Here is a 16145-nt window from a genome sequence, read left to right on the forward strand (position 1 = left end):
CAAATGAATGGAATCTCACAGAGCACACATAATCATCTCTGACTTTTGTAGCCGTAGGGATACATTAATACCTGTGCCTCATACTTAACTGAAAATCACCAGTTGTCTGCTGAGTAGTTTACTGCATGTCAAATCTGAGGTCCAGTGTAATAGACTGTTTTACTACTTCTATTCAGAATTTTCTAATTCATAGACATTCTAATTTTATTTGTCTTTTTCTCTCAAATACCATGATAGGGTGAAAGTTTGAGCTTTTGTATCTTAATGTTTATTGAACATTAAGATACATAGAGAATACTCTACTATACATAAATGCATACCACTCAATGAATTGTCCTTGGATGAACATTGCTGTAAAACTACTCAAGTTAAAAAATAATATTTCCAGTATCCAGAAGTCTTCTGATGTCTCCTCCCCATCACTACTCCCTTCTTCCTCCCCAATGTAACTGTTACGCTCATTCTAACACTGGAGTTCAGTTGTGTCTCTTTTCCAACTTTCTATAAATGAAATCATCTGTATAAATCTTGCATCTGGCTTCTTTTGCTCCATATTATGTTTGTGAAATTCATCTATATTATTGAATATAATAACTGTGGTTCATTCAGTATTACTGCTTCATAGTATTCCACTTTATGAATTTATCACAATATATTGTTTCTAGCTTTTCATTTTTATAAATCATGTTGCTCTGGGCATTCTTGGAAATATTTTTGGTTACCATGATCCCCTTTCTGTTGAATATACACTTTGGAGTGCAATATCTGTGTCATAGGTATGTACATGTTCAACTTTAGTAGATAATGTAAGCAGTTTTCCTAAATCATTGTCCCAATTTAACTCCCACCAGCAATATAAGAGACATCCTATTGCTACATATCCATGTCAGCAGTTAGGATTATCTCTCTTCTTTATTTTAGTTATTCTCCTTGGTAAATAGTAGTAGTATCTCATTGAGGTTTTAATTTGCATTTCTCTGACTACAAATAAGATTGAAAATATGCAGATATCCTTTTCCTGAAGTGTCCACTCAAGTATTTCCTTCTTTTCTCTATTGCATTATTTATCTAGTTATAGTTAATTTGTAAAAGTTTAAAAATTATTTATCTGGATGCAAGTCTTTTGTTAGTTATGTGTGTGGCAAATATCTTTCCTCACTCTGTGACTTGTTTTTGTAGTCTCTAAATGGTGTTTGTGTTGAAAAGAAGTTTTTAATTTTAACATCCAATGTATCCATCTTTTCTTATGAACAGTCATTTTTGGTCCCAATTTATCAAATCCTTACCTGTCCTAAAGTCTTGAAGGTATTATCTGCGTTATAGTCTTAGATTATCTTCTAATTGCTTTATTATTTTCTCTTTCACACTTTTCACAGTTACATCTACAATCACCCAGAATGGATTTTCATGTGTGGTGGGTGGTAAGGGTCGTTTCTTTTTTAAATCGTCAGCTTTTTAAAAAAATTATTTTTATACTTTAAGTTCTGGGATGTATGTGTAGAACATACAGGTTTGTTACATAGGTATACAAGTGCCACGGTGGTTTGCTGCACCCATCAACCCATCATCCACATTAGGTATTTCTCCTGATGCTATCCCTCCCCTAGCCCCTCTCCCCCTGGCAGGCCCCAGTGTGTGATGTTCCCCTCCCTGTGTCATGTGTTCTCATTGTTCAACTCCCACTTATGAGTGAGAACGTGCAGTGTTTGGTTTTCCGTTCCTGTATTAGTCTGCTAAGAATGATGGTTTCCAGCTTCATCCACGTCCCTGCAAAGGACACGAACTCATCCTTCGTTGTGGCTGCATAGTATTCCAAGTTGCATATGTGCCACATTTTCTTTATCCAGTCTATCACCGATGGGCACTTGGGTTGGTTCCAAGTCTTTGCTATTGTGAACAGTGCTGCAATAAACATACATGTGCATGTGTCTTGAATTGACCCAGCATCATTTGTTGAAAAGACTATATTCTGTGTGGATTTCAATTTGAAAATTTTATAGAATAAATATTGTATCTATATTTATAACTATGATTTCTCTTTATGTTTGTAAGGCTTAGCAATTAGGATATGCTATCAATTTATCATTTTAAGGCTGATTTTGTCTTTTTTTAAATGTCAAAGTATTTATTTTACCTCAATTGTTGGAAGAACTCATTGGTTGGAGCAGCTAAACCTAGATCTTTGTGGAGAGATAATGGAAAAAATCTGTAATAGGTGTTTGATTTTCTACTTAAATCTATTCACTGATTACTAATTTGCTCAGTTTATTATCTGGAGTCAATTTTTAGTCATTTATATTTCTCCAGAAAATTATACATTTAAAGGCATGTTTTATTTTTACTAATATAAAGCTACATTTAATATTCTGTTAAATGTGTGAACAATTCTTGTAAATACTGTTTTTCATTTGTAGTTTTGGTATGATTTTTGTTTTCCTATTGTTACGGTCTGTATATTTTATAAAATGAATGTCTTTGATTCTGTTATCTATTGCTGTGAAACAAATTACTCCAACACTTAGTGGCTTAAAACAACAAACATTTAGTATCTCATGCAATTTCTGAGGCAAGGAAATCTAGGGGCAGCTTGGCTGGTTCAACATCTCTCACAAAGTCACAGTCAAGCTTTTCTTCCTGGGCTGCCATTGTCTCAAGGCTTGGCTGGGGCTGGAGAATGCACTGCTAAGCTCACTCACTTGGATACCGACAGAGCTCGATTCCTTGCTAGCTCTTGGCTGGAGGCTACATTTCCTTTCTTTCTTTCTTTGAGACAGAGTCTCCCTCTGTTGCCCAGGCTGGAGGGCAGTGGTGCGATCTCGGCTCACCGCAACCTCCTCCTCCGGGGTTCAAGCAATTCTCCTGCCTCAGCCTCCAGAGTAGCTGGGATGACAGGCGCCCGCCACCACGCCCAGCTAATTGTTTGTATTTTCAGTAGAGACGGGATTTCACCATGTTAGCCAGGATGGTCTTGATTTCCTGACCTCATGATCCGCCCACCTCGGCCTCCCAAAGTGCTGGGATTACATGCGTGAGCCACCGCGCCCGGCTGGAGGCTCCATTTTTTTTTTTTACCGTGCAGTCCTCTCCATAGAACTGTTCACAATATGGCAACTTGCTTTTCACTCCTTTCCCCTTCTCACTCCTCTTTTCCAGCAATAGATCAGAGAGAGAGAGAGAGACAAAGACACAAAGAGACAGAGAGAACAAGAGAGCTCAACGTGGAAATTATACTCTTTCAAAGTCTAATCTCAGAAATGACTTACCATCACTTCCACATCTGCTATTGTTCAAACAGACTAACCCTGGTATAGTGCGTGTGGGAGGAGACTTCACAAGAGTGTGGGTACTCGGAGGCAGGCAGGGTCATTGAGGGTCATCTTGGAGGCTGGTCACCACTGATCCTGGTTATATACATATTTTATATATATATTATATATTTTTTATATATTATATGTATTACATATATTTTGTATATATAATTTATATGTAATATAATATATATAAAAGATATATAATTTATACATATAATATATATGTATTTTTTAAGACAGAGTCTCATTCCATCACCCAGGCTGGAGTGCAGGGGCACGATCTCGGCTCATTGCAGCCTCCGCCTCCTGGGTTCAAGCGATTCTCCTTCCTTAGCCACTGAAGTAGCTGGGACAACAGGCATGTGCCACCATGCCTGGCTATTTTTTGAATCTTTAGTAGAGATGGGGTTTCACCATGTTGGCCAGGCTGGTCTCAAACTCCTGAGCTCAAGGGATCCACCCGCCTTGGCCTGCGAAACTGCTGGGATTACCGTCGTGAGCCACTGCGCCCAGCCTGGTAATAGTTTTGTTGTGAATTCTATTTTTTTCTGATATTAATATTATTTTCTACTTTTGATTTGTGTATTTACATATATATATGTTTACATGATTTTTATCTTTATATTTTTAAACTTTTAAAATGTCACTATTTGGCTGGGTGTGGTGTCTCAGGCCTGTAATCCCAGCACTTTGAGAGGCCAAGGCAGGTGGATCACTTGAGGTCAGGAGTTCGAGACCAAACTGGCCAACATGGCAAAACCCCGTCTCTACTAAAAATGCAAAAAAACAAAGACAAAAAAAAACAAAAAAAAAACAAAAAAACAATTAGGGCATCGTGGCACATGCCTGTAATCCCAGCTACTTGGGAGGCGGAGGCAGGAGAATCTCTTTAACCCAGGAAGCGGAGGTTGTGGTGAGCCAAGATCACATCACCACACTCCAGCCTGGGCAACAGAGTGAGTCTCCATCTCAAAATATATATATATATATATTTTTTTTAAATTAAAATGCCACTCTATTTTAGCAAATCATGGGTTTTGTTCATTGAATCTGAAAGTCTTCAGTTTTCCATAGAAGAACCGAAAACATTTAAATGTACTGTCCTGATACTTGGCCTTACTTCTTATTCCTCTTATTTTCAAAAACATTGTTGAATTATATTTGTGTCTTTATTAAGATGATGTCCAAACAGGAGTTTAAAATTTCTTCTGTATAATCATGGAACATTCTCTGAACTGGCACATTGTAGACACTCAATAAGTATTTGTTGAATCAGTGATACAGATAGATGGATGGTTGGTTGAAAGAGGAATGATGCCGCTTTGCTAGGGGAGGTGAGTGTAGGACTCCCTCCCTCAAAGTAGTCTGTTAAACAGGGAAGTGGCTGCTTGGTTATCTCAACAAGTATTCACTCCATATTTTGAGCTAGACATAATCATTGAAAGAGAGCTAGAATGCCTTCCTATTGACTTCCTGGTCTGCTGGGAAATTTTGCTTCCTTCTCCCCCAGCCATCCAATTTTTCAAGAAAAATTTTCTGTTTGCCAGCTTATTTCCCCAACTCCCCTACTCTTTTGCCTTTCCTACCCTCTAAAGAGAGTCTAGGTCTCACAGGTGATCTTTTGTAGCTCTGTGATGCCTAATAATAGAACGGAAAAGGAGATGGGGAAGAACTGACAGAAAGACTAAAGAAAGGAATTAACTAGCGAGTGTAAATGGAGCTGCCTAAGGATGCAATGCAGGGGAAAAAAATAAAAATAAAAATAACACACACAAAAAATGGATGGGGACTACATGCTGAAGGGACTCAAGTCAAGAGGGAGAATTTGGGCTGCGAGTCAGCCAATGAGAGATTCCAAAAGGAATAGAAAGTGCTGAGAAGACAAAAGCACATGTAGCCTGATAAGGGCATGGTGACCAGGAGCTCAGGTCCCTCAGAAATGAGTGTCTAGTTCATGCCATCAGGTAAGCTACTAAGACTAGCAGAGCTGCAGCCTGATATAGGAGGAATCCAGATGGATAATGGAGGAAGGAGATGATGAGTATCAGTTGCAGCCCTGGGACTGGTGCAGAAGCAGGGGTGGAGTTCCTCCTATTAACTTCCCCTATTGTAGATTTCACTGGGAAGAGATGCCTCTTGGTACAGTGGAGGAACTGCTCCTTGAATGTATTCAAGTGGCACATTTGGCTCCTTGAAGTGGATCCAAGTGGCACATGGGATAGATGGTGGTAGAAACAGAGATGTGCATCTCAGAAGGACATGTTGTCCTTCTGCCAGTTATAGTTCTGCCAGTAGATAGCCTCTAGGGCTCAGCCCCTTCAGGGATTCTTTTAGCTGCAGAGGTGCAGCTTAAACAGGTGGCCTTAAGGTGGCCCTTAACAAGTGGCCTTAAACAGGTGGCCTGAAAAAGGTGGCCTTAGCTAAGGCCACCACCCCCATCCCCTCAAAGGTTGGCATGCAGTGACTGATGGAGGGCCATGTTCACCCTAAGTGAGGCAACTCCAGCAGGCACCTACAGCTTCCTGTGGAGTTGGCTAAGGCAATCAGGTCTGCATCACAACCTGACTTCTCCCTCTGCTCAATTGTTTTCCCCTTCTTTTCACAGCTGTTGGTCCCAAGGGATACCCTAGAAATATACTAAACGCTAAACATTGTTTCAGGTCTGCTGTTGGACAACTCAACCCATGGCAGTGCTCTGTAAGACTACGGAGATTTTGTGGGATTAAAACTAGTAGAGGGTATGAAAGCCTTTTTTTTTTTTTTTTTTTTTTTGGCAGATGCAGTATTCTGAGAAATGGATTAACATGATTTAAAATGGTGGCCAAGAAATATGATTCTTCTTATTTCATTGGAAGGCCTGGAAGTGTAAGAGGCTAAAATATAAAAATCTGTTTGTATTGACTTATTTTTCTCCTGTTATGGCTTGTACTTTGCTGATCCTTTGCATTTTAAATAATTTTTGTTAGGATGTTAGACATTGTAAATATTTTATTGAAAGTCTAGATTTGGGGCTGGGTGTGGTAACTCATGCCTGTAATCCCAGCACTTTGGGAGGCGGAGGCGGGCAGATCACGAGGTCAGGAGATCGAGACCATCCTGGCTAACACGGTGAAACCCCGTCTCTACCAAAGATATATGAAATTAGATCTTAGGCATCGCGTCATAGAGGAACTACGTCTTCCAGAACCCTCGCGCCCTGCGTCGTGCTGGCACTTTTACCGGCCGGGCCTTAGAGCGGAGCCTGTAGCCGGGCGCCATCTTTGACGCTGGCAGTCTTGGTTTTCTGCTAGTGCTGCTGCTGCTCGGAGGACGACGGACGGCAGCGGCCAAGCAAGAAGAAAGACGTAGCAGCAAGCGGGAGTCGGGGATAGTGTCATCGGTTCGGGTCCCACGACTTTGGAGCTTGTCTCAAACTCCACATACAGAAAGCCACCGACCTTATTCCGGTATCCTACACCCATTCCCCACCCTCATTACACTCCCACCCCTGGCCCTCAGCGTGGGAGTCAAGAGCAACAGGGACACTTCCGTACTCCTTGTAGGATTGGTGAAACCGTAATGAAGAACACCCCTGAACTCCCATAATCGGTGCGGATTCCTGTGGGGAAGGCCTATAGTGTTGACATCTTCCAGGCCTTGATTCTGGACCTTGAGAAGGAGGCTGTGGAACTAGAGATAGCGATGCTTTTTAGGATTTGGGGATATTCCCTGCCCAAAAAATTCCTGGAAAATTGACTAGTATTAAGTGTGAAGAAATCTTGAAGACCAGAAATTGGATCTTACTGAAAAACTGATGTTTTTTTTGTTTTTCAGATTATATTGTTCAGCTATGGAAGATGGATTTTTTTTCATGATCCTTTGACTCTCAAGTTCATCTTTAAATGAACTCTTTTTTTTGTTTTTTTTCTTTGTTTGTTTTGTTTTGTTTTTGAGGAGATAACTAACCCTAGCTGTCTCCAGTCTGACAAAGGTTATTTGAATGGACTTAATCTCCCAGTAGTTGGGAGATGTTTTAAAAACACATGCTGTGTTTGAATTGTGGCTGAGAGGTTTTCTTGGCAATGTGAGGAGGAAAATTTTTTCTGCCTCATTATTATTAATTCATGGATTGAGTGTTGGTTCGACCTACAGGCGTAATAGATTGGAACTCAGTGAAGACACAGACGTTCCTGTTGAGAGCAACCAGCTAATGATTACAGTTTAAAGACAATTTCTGTGATCAAGTTGTCATTTGGAAGATTAAACCCATTTCACGAGGACTTGGAGCCTTGTCCTTGCTTTGAGGAAGCAGTGGCTTGTTTCAAGAAGCCACTTCTGATCTAAGAATCTACCCAGCATGCCTAATCAAGGAGAAGACTGCTATTTTTTTTTCTATTCTACATGTACCAAAGGTGACAGCTGCCCATTCCGTCACTGTGAAGCTGCACTAGGAAATGAAACTGTTTGCACATTATGGCGAGAAGGGCGCTGTTTTCGACGGGTGTGCAGGTTTCGGCACATGGAGATTGATAAAAAACGCAGTGAAGTTCCTTGTTATTGGGAAAATCAGCCAACAGGATGTCAAAAATTAAACTGCGCTTTCCATCACAATAGAGGACGATATGTTGATGGCCTTTTCCTACCTCCGAGCACAACTGTGCCTGAGTCACCAGAAGAGGAAGTGAAGGCTAGCCAACTTTCAGTTCAGCAGAACAAATTGTCTGTCCAGTCCAATCCTTCCCCTCAGCTGCGGAGCGTTATGAAAGTAGAAAGTTCCGAAAATGTTCCTAGCCCCAAGCATCCACCAGTTGTAATTAATGCTGCAGATGATGATGAAGATGATGATGATCAGTTTCCTGATGAAACCAAAACACCTACCCTGCAACCAACTCCTGAAGTTCACAATGGATTACGAGTGACTTCTGTCCGGAGACCTGCAGTCAATATAAAGCAAGGTGAATGTTTGCATTTTGGAATAAAAACTCTTGAGGAAATTAAGTCAGAGAAAATGAAGGAAAAATCTAAGAAGCAAGGTGAGGGTTCTTCAGGAGTTTCCAGTCTTTTGCTCCACCCTGAGCCTGTTCCAGGTCCTGAAAAAGAAAATGTCAGGACTGTGGTGAAGACAGTAACTCTCTCCACCAAACAAGGAGAAGAACCCTTGGTTAGATTGGGTCTTACTGAGAGACTGGGGAAACGAAAATTTTCGGCAGGCGCTGACAGTGATCCTCCATTAAAGCGTAGCCTGGCACAGAGGCTAGGGAAGAAAGTTGAAGCTCCGGAAACTAACACTGACGAAACACCAAAGACAGCTCAAGTTTCCAAGTCTCTTAAGGAGCGATTAGGCATGTCAGCTGATCCAAATAATGAGGACGCAACAGATAAAGTTAATAAAGTTGGTGAGATCCATGTGAAGACATTAGAAGAAATGCTTCTTGAAAGAGCCAGTCAGAAACATGGGGAATCGCAAACTAAACTCAAGACAGAAGGACCTTCAAAAACTGATGATTCTACTTCAGGAGCAAGAAGCTCCTCCACTCTCCGTATCAAAACCTTCTCTGAGGTCCTGGCTGAAGAAGAACATAGGCAGCAGGAAGCAGAGAGACAAAAAAGCAAAAAGGATACAACTTGCATGAAGCTAAAGACTGATAGTGAAATTAAAAAAACAGTAGTTTTGCCACCCATTGTTGCCAGCAAAGGACAATCAGAGGAGCCTGCAGGTAAAACAAAGTCCATGCAGGAGGTGCACATGAAGACGCTGGAAGAAATTAAACTGGAGAAGGCACTGAGGGTGCAGCAGAGCTCTGAGAGCAGCACCAGCTCCCCGTCTCAACATGAGGCCACTCCGGGGGCAAGGTTGCTGCTGCGAGTCACCCAAAGAACATGGAGGAAAGAAGAGAAGATACTTCAGGAAGGAAATGAAGTTGATTTTCAGAGCCGTATTAGAATGGAAGCTACAGAGGCTTCAGTTGAGACCACAGGAGTTGACATCAGTAAAATTCAAGTCAAGAGATGTGCGACCATGAGAGAGATGCGCATGCGGAAACAGCAGGAGAGGGAAAAATCAGTCTCGACACCTCTTCAGGGAGATGTAGCCTCTTGCAATACCCGAGTGGCAGAGAAACCAGTGCTCACTGCTGTGCCAGGAATCACATGGCACCTGACCAAGCAGCTTCCCACAAAGTCATCCCAGAAGGTGGAGGTAGAAACCTCAGGGATTGCAGACTCATTCTTGAATGTGAAATGGGCAGCACAGACCTTGGAAAAAAGGGGTGAAGCTAAACCCAAAGTGAACGTGAAGCAATCTGTGGTTAAAGTTGTGTCATCCCCCAAATTGGCCCCAAAACGTAAGGCAGTGGAGATGCACCTTGCTGTCACTGCCGCTGTGAAGCCACTCAGCTCCAGCAGCGTCCTACAGGAACCCCCAGCCAAAAAGGCAGCTGTGGATGCTGTTGTCCTGCTTGTCTCTGAGGACAAATCAGTCACTGTGCCTGAAGCAGAAAATCCTAGAGACAGTCTTTTTTTCTTTTTCTTTTTCTTTTTCTTTTTTTTTTCTTTCTTTCTTTTTTTTTTAATATACTGTAAGTTTTAGGGTACACGTGCACATTGTGCAGGTTAGTTACATCTGTATACATGTGCCATGCTGGTGCGCTGCACCCACTAACTCGTCATCTAGCAGTAGGTATATCTCCCAGTGCTATCCCTCCCCCCTCCCCCCACCCCACCACAGTCCCCAGAGTGTGATATTCCCCTTCCTGTGTCCATGTGATCTCATTGCTCAATTCCCACCTATGAGTGAGAATATGCGGTGTTTGGTTAGAGACAGTCTTGTGCTGCCTCCAACCCAGTCCTCTTCAGATTCCTCACCCCCGGAGGCGTCTGGCCCTTCCTCACCCCAAATGAGCATGAAAACTCGCCGACTCAGCTCTGCCTCAACAGGAAAGCCCCCACTCTCTGTGGAGGATGATTTTGAGAAACTAACGTGGGAGATTTCAGGAGGCAAATGGGAAGCTGAGGTTGACCTGGATCCTGGGAAAGATGAAGATGACCTTCCGCTTGAGCTATGAGAAATGATTGATAGCTGAAGGTGGTAGTGAGGACACTTTAAAAAAAAAAAAAACCGCCAAAAAACTGGACTTAGTTTCATCTATTGTAACATTTACCTGAGACGATCATTTCTTTAGTCTAGAATTTGCCCCAAATCAGAAGTATACCTCTGAATTATCTGTATGTGTCCTGGATTCCTTGGGGTCAGATTTTTATAGTTACTTTATAACCATTTTGTCCATTTGATGCCATTGTTTATCATCTTTTGAGAAAAAAGTTCTGTCATACCCTTCTCTCCACAAAAAAGAGACTGAGAGGGAGATCAAGTGAAAGGGTGTAAGCAAACTTAATGACTCCTTGAGGTGTTTGTCAGTTTTGGCTTTTTTCTCCTTTGTTGTATTCTTTATGTATTGTCTTGATGTACTTAATATTACCTGAGTTTGAAATGGATGAAGACAGCTGCTACCATTAAGGACCAAATTTTATGCTACCACTAAACAAAAATACCCACTCAGTCTGCGTTAAATTGTATGTCTTTGTAAAGGTATTTAGAGATTCAACTAAGCTTTAAAGAGGGCTGAGCAGCTCAGGAAGCCTGTAATGTGGGCATAACTCTTTGGACCTGATCTTGATGCTTCTGCTGCTCTGTTGGCCTCTGAAGAGCAATATCTAATTTATTATTACTGTAATTTTTTAAAAGGCTTTAAAGTGCCTCAGGGGTCCCCTGAAACTAATTTTCTATTTCTGGGATTCCCTGGATTCATTATATGAGATGGTGACATGATTAGAGGAATTCTTTTTTCGTATGAAAATTGTCCCTTTTCTTCTTCAGTACTTGCCTCCTTGCTGGCATTGAATTAACACAGGGACAAAATTTGGTTAATTTTTTATTTCTAATTCTCCCAACAAACCCCTGTTGCCCAGTATTTATGTGGTGGCCTTTAACCACCTGAGGGAAAAAATGAGCTTATTCAAGCTGCCAATATTTATCTATGGGCTGTAGCAGTACACCGAATTGTACTGTGCCAGGGATATTGAGATGCTCTGGGGGTGTATTGTATACCTGCCAGTTTTCTTCATTTCTGAATTGAGTTTTCTTTTCTTGATGTTGGTTTCCTTCATATCACCTCAAGGTTTAGATTTGTGAAGGAATAAGCATGACGGAAATAATAGTCTTGAAAGGAGATATGTTGTATATAATCAGAAGGAAGAGGAAGGAAGGATTTACCCATTTTGATATTTTGCTGTAGGTGGCCAGTTTTGTTTCTCATAGGGAAATCTGACCCACCTGTCATGTTGGCTCCTAAGGAACTGCTGTTGTAAGCGGCTCATCAAGAGTTGAACTTCACGTAGCCTTGTTGGGAATATGGAAAAGGAAGAAAGCCACAGGACTGCCCATTCAGTCTTGTTAAGATTGGGATGATTCTGCACAAGCAAAAATGACTTGAAATTTATGTATCGACACACCTCTAGCAATCCATCTTCAGCTGACTGAATGTTGTATGATAGCCCTTCTCCAAAGCAGGGGTAGAATGTTCAGGTTTCACCACGGATTTTCTACTTATTTCGCTTTTGGAATCAGCTTACAGATTCCAGGTCCCTTTTGTATATATTCTTTATTCTTTTGCTTTTTTAAAAAATAAACTTGTATTAGTCAATGTTTCGTGTTCCGCATTATTTGAACCATTTGCCCTTACAGAAAGAGAAATACTTGTTTGTGTTTTAAATACAACCGATGTAGGAAAAAAAAAAAAAAAAAAAGAAAGAAAGAAATTAGCCAGGCGTGGTGGTGGGTGCCTGTAGTCCCAGCTACTTGGGAGGCTGAGGCAGGAGAATGGCGTGAACCTGGGAGGCGGAGGTTGCAGTGAGCTGAGATCGTGCCACTGCACTCCAGCCTGGGCAGCAGAGCAAGAGTCCGTCTCAAAAAAAAAAAAAAAAAAAAAAAAGAAAGTCTAGATTTTGTAGTCTTCCTCTGGAAAGCCGAATTTTGTTTTGCCGGGGAGTTCAGTTACTTACCATTCAACCTGATCCTTTTTAAGCGTATTTTTAAGTTTGGGAGTATACGTCTAGAGTAAGTTTTTCTTTAGGGCTAATTTAATTATCCTTTTGAAGCACGCCTCTTCAGGAGGCTCGAGGAAATATTCAGGGTGGTCAGCAATGCCTCCATTCTGGCTGGCTGCAACTCAACCCCCAGCTCACAAATCCCAGTAGCTGTTTTTGCCTGGCCTCATAGAGTTTCATTTCATGCATATGTAGCCTAATATTCAATGAAGGACTCAGGATAGCTGCCTGTATAGATTTCTGGAGTTCTTTCTCTCTGTGCCTCACATTTCAGCTCTTTTAGCTCCTTTAACTCTGATCTCTGTCTATTAAATTCAGTAAGTTGGATCTGCCTTGTCATGGTTCCTCCTCTCTTACTGCAGTCTTGGAAGTGCCTACATCCAGAAAGCCATGTTGGTTATAGGGCTTACCTCATTTCTTTTCCTGTTCTGAAGACTCACACTTCTGTGCTGTGTCTGTTTTCTAACGTCTGAAAACAGCTGTCTCATGTATTTTGTCCAATTTCCTAGCCGTTTACGGCAGAGAGACAGATTTGGTACCAGTTATTCTATCACATTGAGAAGTGACAGTCCCTAAACTTGCTCTAAACATGTTTAGATTTAATGTGAACAACTAATGTTTCCATTTTCAGTTTCTCTTAGCAGTTTTCACGAGCTTCAATCCGTTAATTCTCAAATACATCCATAAATCACTTGGAATATCTTAATGCATTGTATGAAAGATAATTCCTCCTCTGTACCCATCAGCAGCACTCTTCCTTTAAATTGTGGGATATGTTTTTCTGAGACTGTGGCTTTAGCGTGTACGAGAACAATTCAGTTGTTATCCCCTCATTTTGGGGAGTAAAAATCATAAGAACGAGGAGCATTATAGTATCTCATCTTGTCCAACAAAAACCTAGGTAACTTTGGAAGTTTTCTTCTCTCTCCCCCACTCTCCCACTTCTATGTGTGTATAAGTGTGTTTATTGAATAAAGAGCCTTTTATTTTTATTTATTTATTTATTTGAGATGATGTCTCACTGTCATCCAGGCTGGAGTGCAGTGGTGTGATCTCAGCTCACTGCAGCCTCCACCTCCCGGGTTCAAGCGATTCTTCTGCCTCAGCCTCCCTAGCAGTTGGGACAGACTACAGGCACATCCCACCACGCCCAGCTAATTTTTTGTGTTTTTATTAGAGACAGGGTTTCACTTGTTGGCCAGGCTGGTCTTGAACTCCTGACCTCAGGTGATCCACCTGCCTTGGCCTCCCAAAGTGCTAGAATTACAGGCGTGAGCCACTGCCTCAGGCTGAATAAAGAGCCTTTTAGATAATGTCTTGCCTGACAAGTTTAAAACAACTTTCTTACCAGATATGCCATAATAAAAATCTCCAAGAAATTTTCCTTAGGCTACATCTCAATGGGCCATTTACTACTATATCAATAAACTTTATTACATAATAAGATCTTGGTGTTTATCAGAAAGGGATTTGAGCCAGGGTGTTTTAAGTTGATTAGTATCTTGAGTGAGAAAGATCTCTGTTTTCATTAGCCTTCTCAGAAAAAATTCCCCCTATTTATCAGGAATGCAAATGTTTCAGATTGAAGTGGGTACCCAGACATAGCTCAACATTGCACAAACAGGTGCCAAGGGGAATCTGTTTCCTTTTCTATCTAACTCCAACTCCTTTGAATTTTTTTGACAGGTACTTAGAAAAACTGGGATTGACAAAGTGATACAGTTTGAGTTATATGTTGCCATAGAAAGAGGCAAGTTGGCAAATATTTTGGTAAATCATTTCAAGATAGCTTTGAGGAGGTCCTCAAAGCTTAGTATTATACATAGAGCAAGAGGATTATATGAAGTATGAAGAGAAAATTTCTTCTGATTTTCTAAGGAAGATATTGTTTAAGATCCAAGACTAGAAAACCAGTTGAATAATGTAATAGTAGTGCTTGGGCGAATCAAACCTTTTGGTGTGTTAAGTTTAAATTCTCAGGAGGATCGGGAAATCCATGGAACCAGATGGCTCCTAATTGTTTACAAGGAGAAAAAAGTCATGCAGAGGTTGAGAATTGCATGGTATTAAAACCTATAGGGTTAAAAAAATTAGAAAAAAACTAGTGTGGAGTTTGGAGTATTTCAACTGGTAATCAAATACAGAATGTTATGAGATAGCTGATGAGATATTATTTCGCTAGATTTCCTCAAATAAATAAAGGCTGTTGATGGTTCCATCAAGACGGTTTTGCGTGTAGGGAAATAATTAGCATGTGTTTTATTTCCGTTAACATATGTTCGTAATTGCACCCATACACTTCCTTAGAAGGGGAAAGTTTGCAGGCCTCTGAAATGACCATTGTACTTCCATAGCAGAATTCAAAACCAACACTATAGAAAGCATCTATAGCTGCCTTAAAGAAAAAAATTGGTGAATCAGCCAAGGGTGACGGGAAACATGGGGCCTGGTAGACTTGTCATATCTTGTTACAAATGTTCTCAAAAAAGCATTATTCATGTGCCTCTGGTTCCTACGACTAGATATCAGATATCACCAAGTCTCTGTCACTGAGGAGCTTATAGCTTAAAAGGGGGACTTTTAAATAAGTAAGCACACTAGTAGACATTAATCAGCTCACCAACCCCAAAATATTGGAGCATTAGGAAGAACTGAATTCGAATCTTTGCTCTGGTACTTAAAGTGTGATTATGGGAATGTGTTTTAATTTTAATGAACATCAGTTCCCATCTCAGTTAATAGCAACCAAGCTTCCCGGTAAAAATTCTATGGTTATCCTTTATGTATCTTTCCCCTTGCCTCTTACTGCCAATTTAGCAGCACGTCCAATTGATCCTACTTTCAAACAGACGTGACTACTTCTCTCCCTTTCACAGTGACATCCAAGGCCTCAACATCTATTGCCTAGACAATTGGCCTCCAGTCTACTTCTACTTTTGTCTTCCTCCCCTTGATCCCTGTTCAATTTTTCTTGGTTGAATAGCCATATTGATCCTTTCAGGATGCATTGGATCACAATACTATCTTGCTCTAACCCCTTCAGGTCCCTCCCATTGCACTGGACTATACAAACTCTTGGCTGGGCATGGTGGCTCATGCCTGTGATCCCAGCACTTTGAGAGGCCAAGGTAGACAGATCACTTGAGGTCAGGAGTTTGAGACCAGGCTGGCCAACATGGTGAAACCTCAACTCTACTAAAAATATAAAAATTAGTCAGGCAAGGTGGCATGTGCCTGTAATCCCAGCTACTCGGGAGGCTGAGGCAGGAGAATTGCTTGAACCCAGGAGGCAGAGGTTGCAGTGAGCCGAGATCATGACACTGCACTCCAGCCTGGGTGATGGAGTGAGACTCTGTGTAAATCTATCTATCTATCTATCTATCTATCTATCTATCTATCTATCTATAGATATATCTGGGATTAGTGGTGACCAGCTTCCAAGATGACCCTCAATGATCCTGCCTGCCTCCGAGTACCCACACTCTTGTGAAGTTCCCTCCCTCACACACTATGCCAGGGTTAGTCTGTTTGACTAACCCTGGTTAGTCAAAAACAAAAACAAGGAAATAAAAAAACCCAAACTCTTCAGTATGCCCTTCAAGGCTCCACGTGACCTTGCCGTGTCTACCTCTTCTGCCTCATCTGAACCTTAGCTCTTTCCACACCCTTCTCATTCTGCTACAGTCATCTAGTTCTTACTGTTCTATGAGCAGCTCATTTGCTAAGCTCATTTCTTCTCCAAGGAGTGGC

General features: G+C 41.2%; 2 protein-coding genes across 8 annotated transcripts in view; one reads left to right on the top strand and one right to left on the bottom strand.

The window, feature by feature from the left end:
• Positions 1-16145, bottom strand: part of LOC129397991 (protein eyes shut homolog) — a 565331-nt gene that overhangs the window by 19918 nt on the left and 529268 nt on the right. The window lies entirely within an intron of this gene.
• On the top strand, positions 1736-13821 carry LOC129397995 (zinc finger CCCH domain-containing protein 11C-like). The gene is made up of 2 exons (XM_063605342.1): positions 1736-6757; positions 7125-13821. Exon 2 carries the CDS (start codon positions 7648-7650, stop codon positions 9877-9879), a length of 2232 nt encoding a protein of 743 aa, XP_063461412.1. The 5' UTR covers positions 1736-6757; positions 7125-7647; the 3' UTR covers positions 9880-13821.

This window comes from Pan paniscus, chromosome 5, assembly GCF_029289425.2.
Source record: "Pan paniscus chromosome 5, NHGRI_mPanPan1-v2.0_pri, whole genome shotgun sequence".
Classification (NCBI taxonomy): domain Eukaryota; kingdom Metazoa; phylum Chordata; class Mammalia; order Primates; family Hominidae; genus Pan; species Pan paniscus.